We start from the raw sequence: 14,903 nt of genomic DNA, 5'->3' as shown, positions 1-14,903 counted from the left end.
GGCTTTGCCAATGCTTGTTTGATACATAGGTCCAGGATGTTGTGGTATTCTAGTGGGGACAGGAGACTTCTCTCCAGCTAGCTTTGAAGTGGAAGCATGTGAGGGCTGTTTATTTAGTCCTTGTGAGCTCACGCATTGGAGTGTGTAGGTGGTCATGTACAACTGTGTTGAATGCAACATGTATATCCACAAAGACCAGTGTTGCTGTAGTCTGTACTTCTTAATGTAAGGAGCGATATTCCCTGATGTGTGCTTAGTAAGAGGCAGGGCTTGATTCTTGGAGTGTGGTCAGATGGAGGTCCTGCAAAAATACACCCTATGTGGGTAGAAACATTTGTGGCAGATTCTTAATTGTTCCACGGTAATATGGCATGAAAGTCTGGCTGGTGCAGCACCAACGCAAGCAAAAGTACAAAATAAGCACAAATTCTAACACAGAAGGTCTGGTATCCACCAATCCCAAGGCCTCCTTGCAGTTCTCCCGATGCTGAGCTCCTTTCTGCCTCGCCATCTGTAAGCATATGCACTCCTCATCCAAACTGAATTCAGTTTCAAAAGCACGTGATCTACGTTAATTCAGGTCTGGCAATCAGTGATGCACACGCGTATTTTCCGGTTATTTTAATAAAACAACTGTACAGCTGCCTGCAAATTGTGTCAATTCACCCCTCATTTCAATTTCACCTCTTTATTTATTTTTACACTTTGCTACAACTTTTCCTGAAAAACATTGGTAATTAAATATTCTTATTGCAAACATTGATTATAAAAAATCCGGACCATATTGGTTGAAATTTGCTTCCTCCTGCTACAATAGTTCTGGGTTTCTGCCATCCGCTCATTTCTGTCTTGTGGTATAGAAAAATTCACTACTACAAGCCCCTGAAAACCCATGGTAATAACAACTGAGCAGTAAATAGCCAACCCTAAGAATGGTAAATGACATATCACTGTTGTGCAAACATCAGGTGGTGTAGTACCAGGCTTTGTCAGAGAGGTTTCATCTGCTCAGCTCTTTGAAAAGTTGTGATCTGCAGACAATCCTACATGCATCCAGTGATCCTCGCATGGTCTTTGAACTGCGATGTCAGTAGACAGAACTGGGAAGGGTGGCCAATCACAGGAAGACAAGGTGCTAGTTTCTTACCATGCAATAACATTGAAGGTCATCTTGCTTCTATCTCCTTCTCCAGTCTACCAGTTCTGCTTGTTGGTTGCAAGTTGTCCCCAATCTGTGAACGGAAATCTGTGATATACACTGCAGGCGGTATAGTCATCCTCGCTTCTGAAGAAGGGTAGAATGATTTCAAGTCTTTTTGGGGGAATCCGTAACTCCTAGAACGTCAGTAAGTCTTGATCAATATTTCCCTTTCTGTAGTCTCTTATAAACTCAAGCCTTACTCAGTGATGTTTTGTTCAAGCTTAACCATCACTCACGTTTTGCTCTCATTTCGCTTGTGTTGCGTGTTGACCATAGAAATAGCAGATTCACTGGATGGATTGTAACAAGTGAGTCTTCAATGCTAGGAGCAACGTTAGCTTGTTTTTAACACCTTCAATGCTAAGGCAATTCCCCCCGGTGCTGATGTCTCGTGGATCCCATTGTTCATGACAAGGTCAGCTCGTCATAAGCACACAACCAGTGTACTCATGAACATGGAAGGAGTTAACTGGCGTACAAAATCAAGGTAAGTGACATCCCAGGCTAGACCTTGTTATGATGAAGCTGGTACATCCCGTCTCTGCTCTATGCACCAGTCCTGTCCGAGTACACCATCAAGGCTTCGCCAGCCGCACCAAGCAGGAGGCTGTAAATGAGACAAGTGCCAACGTTATTCTCAGAAAAGGGCGGACTCTTGGGCGTTCTTACATGACTGGAAAAATATTTAGGACGGAATTTTAAGGAGGTCGGTGATTTGATTGTCGGATCAGCATATTTAGGCTACATGATTCAGCCATGAAAAGACCGAGTAAAATCAAAATAAATTATAAGAAATCCTAGAAGGTATGCTGGAATTATACTTTGTGTTGAAACATGTTTTAGTATTTGATACGTGCAGAGCACTAAAGACTATCCTTGGACCGGCACTAAGCACTGAAAATCACAACAAATCAATGGACACTACTGTAAAACCATTATTTATAAAAAATAAAAAATAGAGCCAGTACACTGAGATAAATCAAGTTTCTTCGTTATTATAGCAGTGGTTTTCTCCCACTCCTCTTGAAGTAAGGACTAAAACTGTCCTAAATCTCTCAGAGTTGGCCATTCAATGGTTGTGCCCTAAAGCCGTCAGATCATTTACCTCCAAATCTTTGAGATTTTCGAGGCCTACTCCATTGCTGCTATGTTTTACCACCAGCTGTCTTCCTAGTACTAGGTGATGAAATTTACACTCATTATTGTTTACGTGCAGTAAACCCATATTTCGATGCAAATTTAATGGACTTTTCAATTGAAAATGTGCTGTCTGTAATGGCAGTGCAATACCACGCCATGCATACTCCACACTATACCACTCCACTATACCCTTCCACTCTATCCCACGCCATTCTATGACTTGCCACTCCACTCAACGCCCCTCCACTCCACATCATTTACCCAACTCCATCCTACCCCACTGCAATCTATCCCACTACACTCCAATGTACCCCAATCTAAATCACTCTGCTACAATCTATCCCAATCTACTCTAATCTACCCCACTCAGTCTCACCCACCCCAATTTATGTACCTCATTCTAACCCACACCAATCTATCCTACTTCAGTCTACCGCACTGTAACCCAGTGTACCCCACTCCAAACTACCTAAATCCACTGTGATCCTATATAGGCCACCCCACTTCACTCCAATATACCGCACTCTACTCTAATCTACCCCTGTCTACCCTACTCCACTCCAATCTACCCCAATCTACTCCAATCTACCCTACTCCACTCAGACCCAGTCCAATTTACCCCACTCCACTCCAACCTCTACTGCAATATATTTAACTCCTCCCCACTCTACCCCAATTCAGCCCACTCCACTTTACCACACTCCAATCTACCCCACGTCACTCTAATCTACCTCACTATACTCCACTACAATCTACCACACTCAACTCAAATCTACCCCACTCTAACCCACTCCATTGTGCCCCACTTCACCCCAATCTACCCTACCCCAATGTACCCACTCCAATTTTTCCCACTCCCGCCTACCATTGCAATCTACCCCACCCTACCCCACTCCAATCTACCCCATTCCACTTCAAACTATCCCACTCCAATCATCCCTCGTCAATCTACACCACTCCAATCTACCCCACGCCATTCCAATCTACCATACTCTAATCCACCCAATCTACCCCACAGCACTCCACCATAATTTATCCCACTTCAATCTACTCCAGTCTATCTAACTCCACTCCACTCTAACCACTCCACCCCAATCTATCCGACTCCAATCTACCCCACTCCACCCCAAACTACCACAGTCCAATACACCCCACTCTACCCCAATCTACCACTCTCCATTCCTCTCTACCCCACTCCACTTCACTCCAATTAACCACATGCCTCCAAAATCTACCCCACTCCAGTCCAATCTAACCCACTTCACACCACTCCCTTCTACCCTACCCCACACCATCCCAAACTACCCTACGCCACTCTATCCAACTCCACTCCAATCTACCGTACCTTAATCCACCCAATCTATCCCACTCCAATCTACACCACTCCACCCTAATCTACCCCACTCCACTCTTATCTACCCCACTCCACTCCTGCTAGATACCCCATTCCACTCCACCCCACTGCAAATCTACCCTGATCCACTGCACTCCACTCTTCCCCAATCTACCCCTCTCCAATTTACCCCAATATATACCCACTCAACTCTACCCCATGTAACCCACTCTACACCACCCCAATTCAATATACCCTAATCCTCCTCTCCAATCTAAACCATTCCAATCAACCCCAATCTACTCCACTCCAATCTTCACCACCCCATCCATCCCACACCTCTCCAATCTACCCCACTCCCCCAATCAGCCCCACTCCTAACTACCCCACCAATTCCATTCTACCCTACTATAATCCACCCAATTTACCCCAGTCCACTCTACCCACTCTAGTCTACCCCACTGTACCCCAATATATCCGACTCCACTCTACTGCACTTACTCTACCCCAATCTACTCCAATTCAATCTACTCCACCACACTAATCTATCCAACTTCCCCACTCCAATCTACCCCACTCCACATCTCCAACTGTTAGCCATGTTGAACAGCAGCCACACTGGTGTACATAATGTCTAAAACACATCGGTGAAACCTATTGACTTTGCCAATGTTTGTTTTCCCCGTGAACGTGTCCTTGAAAGCAATCTTCTATGATGACATGTTGGTTGAAAGCGAGCCTTAGTAGGACCTGGGCTGAAGCAGGGCCTAGCCTGCACCATAAAGCATTTGGCCTCCCGCTCATTGATGGCCATGGCGTGCATGAGGCCACACACAGAACATGACTCAGAGTTATGTTTACGCCAAGGCCCGAGAAAGATGTTGTGGGGGTCCACAAGCGACATCTTGTTCTGGCAAAAATAACGGGTTTAAATTGTGAAACTTTCGGGCGAGACATCCCTGTAAAACACTCCAGTGTAACAATTTGGTGGAAAAACATTCGAAAGAGCACAACTCCGCATCTGCTGCTAAGAGTTAGTAAAAGAGGGACTGAAGCCAGCATGTCTGATCTTTATATGACCACGTGCTATGATAACCTGGCGGCGGGGTTTGGGGTGCAGACGGAGCCATCGCACCACCTTTCGGTGCAGGAGATCTATTTCTAGTTTCCAGATCCAGTATGTACATTTTGATATTTCTAAAGCACAATCTTAAATAGCTAGTAATGAAGGTCACTGCTCGTGAAGGTCACATTTTCTAACCTAAGAACTGTAGTCTCATTCGCTCTGGGGATGTTAGCAGTATGATTCACTCTGTTGAGTGGTCCATTAAATCCGCCCTGTGGGAGTGCTAATTACCTTTGAAATATCATGCGCACTATGGATACCAGATTGAGCTTCAGGGACATTGTCATAATGGTCATGATGTTTTTTGGCAAGCTGCACGTTGCTCGAACAGAGGATATCCTAGTGCTTTTTTCTTTATTTCCTTTTTTTTTTCACCAGCTGCACTTTTCACCAGTAGGGAGTGTTAATATCTGCATTCATCAAATAGTGCAGTTTACTTACACATGGAATTACATATGTTCCTTCTGTATCGCTGTGTTTGATTTTTATTGGTTTTATCAATGTTTTTGATTTTTATTGGTTTTATATTTTTACGAATTCAATCTGCTCCATAGTGTGGTAAATTTAGGTAGAGTTGTGAGTTATACGGGTTCTTTTTGAGAGAGTATCAAGCTATGTTTAAAACTGACCACAAATGGTGTTGCACCTGGTATTAAACCATGAGTTTCAACTACTCAGCCCTGGATTCGAGGATTTTCCACAAGCAATTTCTTCCTAGTAATAATACCTCAAGGGCATTGCATTGAACTTGCAATAAACGAAATCCAATACACTGAAACTGGTTCCTTAAACTATTTCTCCACAATGGGTCTGATACACTAAAAGGTTTTACCCATTCTGTGCCCATGGGGAATTTATTTGATACATAAGGGCCTGTATATGAGAAGGCAGAAAAGTCAGAATTGGAGATAAAACTGACACCAAGTGGTAACAGTATTTCACTGGGCGGATGTAGCAAACAATTTTCACGCGGCAGTCTAAATGAAGTGACAAGCGTGCAAAATGGACAGACAAACAGTATTAATGAGCTGGGCCGGTATACCACATGCGTTATATTTAGGCTGTCCTGTTTTCAGTTTCTATTTTTGGCAAATTCTGGTGGGGTTTTGTCAGTGTTTTCAATATCTTAAAAAACAGTTGTTATCAGTGGTTACACATTTTCACGCCACTAAAAACAACAGAAAAAGTGTTTTTCCGGTGTTTATGGAACGTTTTGCTTTTATCATTGCTTGCTTTCTGCACTGAAAGAACATGGTATATAGACAGTGTACGTATAGTGTAGATATGGTCCAAAGAGATTTTTTGCAAATTAATCTTATTGTAGTACATCATACAATACTCCTTCAGTGAGTCTTTGGTCATGTGCGCTCGCGCTTTCCTTACTTAACTTCTGTGAAAAGGCCCTCTCAGCATTCATAGCCCCTTGGGCTGAGAACCGTCAGCTAAGGGGCACAGTTTGGATGACTCTTTCTTTGATGCCACATAAAGCACAAAATGATAAATATTTGCGTTTTAGTTCCTGGGCATAAGAAAACAGTGCACCAGAATGGACTAAAAAGTCAATAGCATCCCTCATGAACTCTGAAGATTGTAAAGATGCTTTCAGCATACCATCTAACACGTGGCAAGGATCTCCTACAGTTAATCACTTCAGCTCTGGTATCAATTTTGACAGGTCATCACACAAATTCTTTATATACATAGCTGAATCACTACAAATACAAACAATATCACTCCAATCTTTGTTGAACTTGGAAAGAACCTTTTTTGCAGAGCATAACAAGTGACACTGCGTTCCATGTTTTCCAAAAGCCTGGTGTCACGTTTTCACCACTATCCCAGATGCTTGGTAATATATATACTTGTCACTATACCTTAGATTTAATGTTTAAAGCCTGAGGTATTGGCAATTCACCTACTATCAATACTGACCCACTAGAAACTATGGTCTGATGTATTAAGGGTTTTTACCAATTCTCTGTGGGCAACTGTGATGACACATATTAGGAAAGATTTTTATGAAACTAGCCATTTTACCTATCAGTGAAAGAATCAAATGCAGCCAAAATATCAAATGTGAGTTTGATATGTTCTGATTCTCTACAGTTTATAAAATAATTAAACTAAACCTAAAACATGAAACTAAACCCTGCATCTTTAGACCAAAGGCCATAAAACTGAAAAAAGTAAAAGGAAGAAGAAACAATATTTTAGTGGCATCCCTAAATAACAAAACTCAAGCAGAATAATGTTAGCCAGTCTTTCTTGCTGCTAGCTTGTATAACAAAGTTACATTTTATTGACCCCTTCAGTAAGAACAAAATTACTCTTTCACTTTCTTTTTCCTTTCTTTAAATGGCATTTAGTTTGTGGTTTTGCAGGTGTTTTTTCAGTGTTTATATGTTTTCACCGGTGAGGGCTATTTTTCTTTCAGTGGGGTTTTATCAGTTATTATAGGTTTAAACCTAAAACCCCACAGCCTAGTTATATTGCATGACAAAAATATTGCATTCACTACAACCCTCTATCTACTACATCGACAGGTAAGTAGATGTTGAGATCAAAACAGTGGTGCTGAAGTGAATTGAATATTTTTAAAGTTGAAATAAGCAAATCGTCATATTATCATACAAACACCGGGCCACTGCTTTGGACTGCTACTGTGGAGGACATTATATGTGTAGGCTTAAACGGTGCAAGAGGCTTTTGTACAACACCACTCGCTGTATTCTGCAAACAGTGCTCATTCAAGGGCAATGCTTTAATTAAAACTGGGCAAGGCCCTCGAATGCCAGGGGAGGAACAGTGAACATTTTTGACTACATATTTAGGGGATGACAGCCAGAGTGACCACATCCTTCTTTTAGTGCAACTTGAACCAAGCTGGATTGTGGCCATTTATTTATTAGACATCACATGCCACTTGTATGCCCATTCAGAGTGCCTAAGAACACTTAGGGAGAGATGTGGCACAGTAGCCGGGACGGCTGACTCCGAAGCACGGGGCTCATGGTTTGATCCCCGACGGCAGCTCAGCTCCATGTGACTCTGGTCAATAGCACACTTAATCTCCCTGATGGCCCCCAGCGCCTTGATCCACTAAGGGGTGAGTAGTTCGCTTTTTACAAATACCGTATTTATTTATTTAACATTCAAAAGGGAGACCATGATTAATTGTCCAATGCGCCATAATGAGCAGGTTGTTCCAACAGGTCTAAAACAGTCTGGCATGTTGCCCAAGGATTATTTGATTTACCATCACTATCAGTTGACTGAGGCAAGCCCTGCTAAGCCATTTGTCAACCCATTCCTGAACTTCAAATGGTTTTGTTGTTGTTGTTATTCTAGGGGCCTTGTGTTCTCCAGGTCGCCCCATACTGGTTGAATGAAGCATGGGTGATCCTGTTATCGGCTGAGCATTGGCTTGTAGTACTGGTTTATTCTGGTACCTCAGATCAGCAGCACTCTCTGAGGGTAATGTATAGCATCCTAAAGGTTACTTGCTGTTCCAAAGGCATCCAAGGGAGGGTCTGACCAGAGAGGTGATGTGCTGTTTCATGCATAAGTCTAGTCTTACTGCTCGTGTGTGTACTAACTGTGGGTTTTTTCCCCTCCGATTGCTGAGTAATATTTTAAGGGGAAGTGTAAAATAATGGAGGTTAGTTAAATCCAGTGCATAAAATTATATAGAAGAGTGCAGAATGTCTTGTTTTTGAATACTCAATAAAACTTTAATAAATGTAAAATATTGAATTCTTCAAATCAGAGGCTAGGTGCATCCAAGGGCAAATCAGTCGGTGCACTTTTTTTTGCAAGATTTTATTTTGCTATCCATTGCATACCAGGCATTCCGAATGTTTAAGCTGATTCCTTATCCTAAATGCAATGCAAGTAAAATAAAGGATATACTTTTATTGTTTTGAGAATAATTCCAGAGAAAAGCTTGGCACCTATAAGCTTGACCGATAGTGGGCATGTTAGTCAGATTCTGATGTCTTGCAATGACCAGGTTACAGAAACCTTTCTTAGAGATCAGTCTTTGCAGGGAGATGGAATGAGTTTCATCACTTTGTGCTTTGGATTCCTGAAGTTTGACAGCAGCAGCTACTATTGGAGAGACGTTCTGATCAGGGAGATTGTGTGCATGGATGTAAAACCTGTAAGGCAAGTCGAGCGGGGTTACTTCTTCAGAGTCCTGTCCCAGAATCCAAGGCACACCCTTTTGATGGGTTGTCTACTTACGTACTCCTTGCCTTAAGAACTATAGGGATACGGCTGATAGTGGCTCCGTCCACCACAATTGCCTATTGTGCTGCCTTGCAGACCCGGTCTCTAGCTTGTCAAGAGTCTTTCTGGTTTACTGTCTAATATATCATCAAAGCATGGGTAGCTAGCCTCAATATTATATTTTAAAGCTCAAGATAATGTGGATCTGCATTTCTCCCCCACAAAGTGACAACCAGTACCAATATGTGAACTGCTGTATTGAAACAAATTTACTTTTCTTTGCATGAACGTATGTGGGTAGATAGTCTACTTAAAGTTGATATGGCACATAATGATGATTGCCATTTGTTTATGAGAGGAGCCTTGTTGTTTGGCCACACAGGCTGCCATCATAGAGGTTTGCTCATTATGAGTCTTTCTACAAGTCATTTAACAAACCGATGTTTGTACCAACGTGTACAAAGGTGCGATGAAAGTCATGAAGTTCACATAACCAGCACTTGGGTGTTCTCCGAGTGATCTGGTCCAGTTATCTAGGAAGTGTTTCTCAATATTAAAGGCTTTCAAGCCATGTTACATTGGCATAGCAGAATGAGCAAAATTAAATTGTCAGATGGGTCAAAAACAATTACAGCCACAAGGTCAGGTTTTGCTCCAGCGGGACATAAGAAATGTGAATGTCAAAGCAGGTCCTAACTTGCATAGTTAAGATACCCAACAGATTCTCATCTAAGAATACTCATAAAAAGAAAACGGATTGCTTATGAAGAGCTGCAAAGTTTTATCATCTCCCTCGTAGCGATGGTGGCAGAGAAATGTATTGCATTAAGCCACCCTGCCCCAATAATGCACTGCGAGGCATTGTTTAAAACTGGCCCATATCCTCGTCTTAGGTAGCCTGAGAAGGGAGCACGATTCCCCCGACTGTACACACGATATTTAGCTAGTACCAAAAGTATCAGGCAGACAAATTACTGTTTTCTTTTTTTAGCCAATTGTACAGTCCTCTATTAAACCAGGAATTAAACCAACAAGCATTTGCAATGCAATAGGTCTGGGATTTCGAGAATTTGAGCTATTGCCATTGTAAATAACAATGTCTTTTATTTATGTGTTTTGAAAACCTGCAAGCGGTGCCTAAACACGCACTTTGTGCTTATAATCCTTGCTTATGAACAGCAAGGCTGGCAGTAAAATAGGCACAGTTACTGCCAGTCTTGCTTCTCATAAGCAACGACTATAAGTACAAAGTACAAATACAATTAGTCGCTTTGAAATGTGACAAAATAATTATTATATTAATTCCAGATTAGGTTGTACTCTATGTGGAGCTGATGAAGGGAAATTTATAGAAGGTCTAATATATATGGGATGTGGTAGGTGCAGTATAGCAAGCTGCGCCTAGAAGTCCCTAGTGAGCAAGGCACCAGCACTGCTTGTCTAGGTGCAGTACCACAAGTTGTGCCTAGAGGTCTCTAGTGAGCATCATAAACTTTGAAGATATGGTAAATCCACCCTACCCATAATGCATAGATTGCAAGACGGTACCAAAAGTACATTCAAATAGTTATGTCCATGTATACAATTAGTAGCTTTGAAATGTGACAAAATCATTATTATATTCATTCCAGATTAGGTTGTACTTTATGTGGAGCTGATGAAGGGAAATTTAGAGAAGGTCTAATATAAATGTGAGATGTGCTAGCGAGTAAAGTAATTACTGCCAATCTAGTTTAGGACTAAGTGAGTGTCCTGTTTGAAGGCCTTTAAGAAAGTAGTGCATTGAGGCTGTAATTAAAACCTATGGCGTAACAACACATTTAACAGGAGGTGTCCTCATGAGAGGGTACAAGAAGTGACAAGGCCTAGTGACCAATGAAAAGCCACCATTTACAAAGGACAGGGATAGGAGCCATTTAAAAAGGTGGGTGGGAAGTAAGTGGAGCTTTATCCACATATCCTGAATACAGCATGCCTCGAAGAGACAGCGCACGCGCTGCCTAGGCGATACCTAAAAAGCCCCAACCAAGAAAGACAGGTGTGTGTGTTCTCAGCCTCCCCCAGAATGCCATCAGTACAAAGCTCGGAGCCCTCTAGAAGCCAAACAAAGAGTTCCTTATTCTTCCACACGACTGCTCTCCCTTTCTGAAACGTGCAATGGCTGCCAAGTTATGACTGACCGGCTTCCTGACTCCCATCCAAGGGTGGCTGTGCTGACTGCAAGACGCTGGATGTACATCTCGCGTCTCATCATTGGTCGAGCAACCAGCCACTTGAGTTAATGGCCGGCTCTCAGCCCTCACCGGATGGAATAGCCTTTCGCAGGCCAACGGAAATTTTTAATCATCGAAAGCTGAGACTAGGCGTCATGAAGGCGGAACAAATTCACACTGAAAGGGATCCTTAGATTCTTTTATTAATACATATTTTCTTTTCCATTTGTGTTATGAATTACTCTATTGCCTGGCAATTCTGATTCGCATAATTATTGTTGCATATATATATATATATATATATATATATATATATATATATATATATATATATATATATTAGAAAATGGTGCAACCGGTATTTTCACAAGCTAGCAACAACTTTCTTCACGTTGTTTTCTTTGCTTAAATAATGCATATTCGTGAAAAATCTTTTTCTTTATTTTCAAATGTGAAAAATGAAGGGCTACCTTTTTTTGTTTTTAAAGGGGTGTCCCTTGATTCGAGTTTCTTTGTTAAAAAGTTTATTATACCGCAAAATAATTTCCCAAAAAATAAGTGCATTACAAGCGTTAAGCGATGGTTCTCTATGCCATTTTCTAATTTCCATTCAGGTGTACGAAGCTTTCTGTAATATGAAGTAGGTCAACTTTAATTTGCTGCTAATTTAGTACACAAAAACAGCAAAATAGTGCAAAATTGTTTCATGCCTTTTTCGTAGCTGTGCAGCGTTTCTGTAGTAGCCCCTTGGTTGTTTTTTGGAAGCATTACATAGAAGCTGTGGGATCCATGCGCCGCTCTCACTGTAGTGATTTTCCCTTGCAATTTTCCGAGTCGTCAATTGCAGTAAACACGTAATGAGCGGAAACGCTGGCTGGATCAATAGGAAACAGTCACTCAATAATAGGCCACGTACAGATACCATGACTCAGGAGCACTTACCAGCAGAGGGTCGGAGCATTCAGAGTAATGTCAAAGACAAGCGGCGATAAACCAGCTGTGACAACCTGCAGAGAGAGAACCAAAGGTCACTCGGGAAAGGTGCTAGAATTTTCTGACAGAAAACATTTCCACACAAGAGCAGGTGCTCACCACACAAAAAGGGAAAAGACGATAGTGCCTGAATTAAAATGGGCCAGTCAAAACCTGCAAACCCAGGGGCGAAACACGGATATACGCATTTAATCAAAATATGGGGGCATATTAACAAGGGCCATATCTCCGCTTTTTTGGCTTTAACAGCCAAAAAAGCGGAGAGAATAATATCGCCCTATTACCAATGCGGCGCTAACATGCATTAGCGCATGTTAGCAGCCGTATTCCACACGCCTCGCATTGCAGCTCTAATGAGATGCAAGGTAGGCGTTACCTGCCAAAACTAAAAGGAAAATATCGCCAACTGTCCTTCGCCGCATTTACAAGACGGCCCAGGACACACGTAGCGTTACAAAAAGCTGCGCTAACCGCGGTTATCGCCAGGAATTAACGTCTAAGAAAATCCTGACTTGCCTATATGTTACATGGGAGGTGGATTGTACGGCTCAATGCACATGTCCCCATTAACAAGGATTCCCCTTAGGCTGTCGGTGTATCGCTGAATTCCCAGCGATAAATCCCAATTTCGCCGCTATCGCTGGATTTTTGATCGCCATGGAGATATGCGTTGATAATAACGCGATATCTCGGCGATTGAATCCAGCGATATAGCCGGCGTTGTGCAGTCATGCTAAGCAGGAAATGTGATCATTATCGCATTTCCTTGATAATATGCCTCAGAGTCTGCTTTTGTATTTTTGCATATCAGCTTTGAGACGGAATCTCACACAGCACATCCCAAGCCCTCCCCACACTCCCTGAAAAACAAGCATTTACACTGCAATAGGTCTCGCATTTGCGAGAGTTTCAGGTATAGTCATTGTAAATGACAATGCCTTTTAGTTATCTGTTTTGATAATTAACACATACATAAAAGGCATTGTCATTTACAATGCCAATAACCCAAACTCTTGTAAATGCGAGACCTATTTCATTTCAAAGAAGCGGCCGCCATTGTCCTGGGCTGCTTGGAAAGAGATAGCACGCATGGCGTGCTGAATGTTGCAGGAAAGCATGTCGTGCCTGAAGTAGGAGAAATTCATTAAAGAACATAGTGCTTACAGACTACATAAGACAAATGGATTTTAGATTTTTTGTATAGAATGCTTTTGTGGACATTTTGTATGATCCGAATAAAGCTTCTTTGACTACATAAGACATATTGTGTAACAACAGAAGTAAAAGGGTCAGTCCTCATGGGAGGTTACAAATGAAGAAAAGGCGGTACTAAGGAAGGACTAACAAGCCTAGTAATGAATCAGAAGCAAGCATTTACAAAGGACAATAACACAAGCTAATGACAAATATGGGAGGAGAGTGGGCGTGGCTTCAAGACGATACTGGATTACAGCATGCCTCGCCGAGCAGCGCATGTGCTGCCCAGGCTTGACCTAAAAACACAACGTAGTAGTGGAAGGGAAGTCCTCATGATGGGAGGCACTGCATGTTTCAAGACTCCCCCTTCCCCAGCTGCAAAGGACTGGCGTACTGGACCTTGAAACAATATATTTTGAGAGAGAGAAAGGTACATAGAAAGGTTTGGGTTTTTCCACCACCAGATATATATTTCCTACGAACACAGGTTGAAAGATTTTGTAGTGGACGACGGCTGAAATGGATTCATTTTAGTTTCGCAGAGGCACTGGCAAGCACCCAGGACAGTGAATGGGCAAATAAGGGCAAAGGTTAAACACCAGGGACCCACCCCTTGATAACACTGAGGATGACGAGAAGCCAGAAAATTCCAAGATCCGGCTCCTCGAACTAACAACCAGAGTAGTTAATCCCGGAAGATTCTCCAGATGTAGAACCACATCAGGGCAAAGGCAAGCCCCAAAGAGAGTTGGTTCTACCAGGCAATTTAGCTGCTATACCACCACAGGCTGGTCATCAACCTGCAGGCACATTTTTTAAAGTCATTTTTATTTGTTTTAATATGCTCAGCAGAAAACTAAATCATATAAATGCATGTCATAGTCAATACTGCCTTCACCGTAATTGTGGAAAAACAGATAAACACACCCACAGTATTGACCATTCTACCCATTGCTTAAGCAACCAGAAAACAAGATATATATCCAAGCCAATAATCCAGACCCCACATTCCAGCCAACCACTGCCTTTTATCTATCACAGCTAATATAACTCCGCTCTGGCCTCCATATCCATTCAAACCTGAATAGGCATTCTCTCAATTGATAAACCAACCTCTCTGATGCCATACACAAATCCATCCAGACTACCCATGTTCCCTGCTTGGACAAAAATGTTGTACCCCATTTCCTGGCTATGTTCCACCTAGCCACCCTTACGTGCAAGATGACATGGGTCAACTGAGTCCTGGTAAAGTCAACCTCAGCACTAGTGCCAAGTATGACAATCAAAGGTCTCATATCTGCAGTTCCTCATGTGAGCTCTACACAAAAGCAGTACAATTGCACGGTCCCAATTAGTTCAAAGTCCTTTCCTCTCCACACTAGCTACATACCCGATCTGGTAGCAAGACCTGAGCATGCAGCCTGGTGCTGCTGTAACAAGCATGGTGGAGGATCTTTTGTAGTAGCTGGA

At 42.2% G+C, this 14,903-nt stretch overlaps 1 protein-coding gene across 3 annotated transcripts in view; it reads right to left on the bottom strand.

The window, feature by feature from the left end:
* Positions 1-606: 606 nt before the first annotated feature.
* The window catches only part of SLC35D4 (solute carrier family 35 member D4), a 570,185-nt gene continuing 555,888 nt past the window's right edge, over positions 607-14,903 (bottom strand). For 2 of the 3 annotated variants that reach the window (XR_013610546.1, XR_013610545.1), the window contains 3 exons: positions 12,183-12,247; positions 1,680-1,808; positions 607-1,561 (listed from right to left, as the gene is read on the bottom strand). Coding sequence is in view for 1 of the 3 variants with exons in the window: in XM_078687423.1 (XP_078543549.1) it covers positions 1,748-1,808; positions 12,183-12,247 (126 nt within the window). In the remaining 2 variants the exon portion in view is untranslated. Of the gene's footprint in view, positions 1,562-1,618; positions 1,809-12,182; positions 12,248-14,903 lie in introns of those variants that run through there. The other variant, XM_078687423.1, reaches the window with a different exon arrangement.

Source organism: Lissotriton helveticus, chromosome 4_1, assembly GCF_964261635.1.
Source record: "Lissotriton helveticus chromosome 4_1, aLisHel1.1, whole genome shotgun sequence".
NCBI classification, from domain to species: Eukaryota; Metazoa; Chordata; class Amphibia; order Caudata; family Salamandridae; genus Lissotriton; species Lissotriton helveticus.
This window is presented reverse-complemented; position numbering and strand designations above follow the sequence as displayed.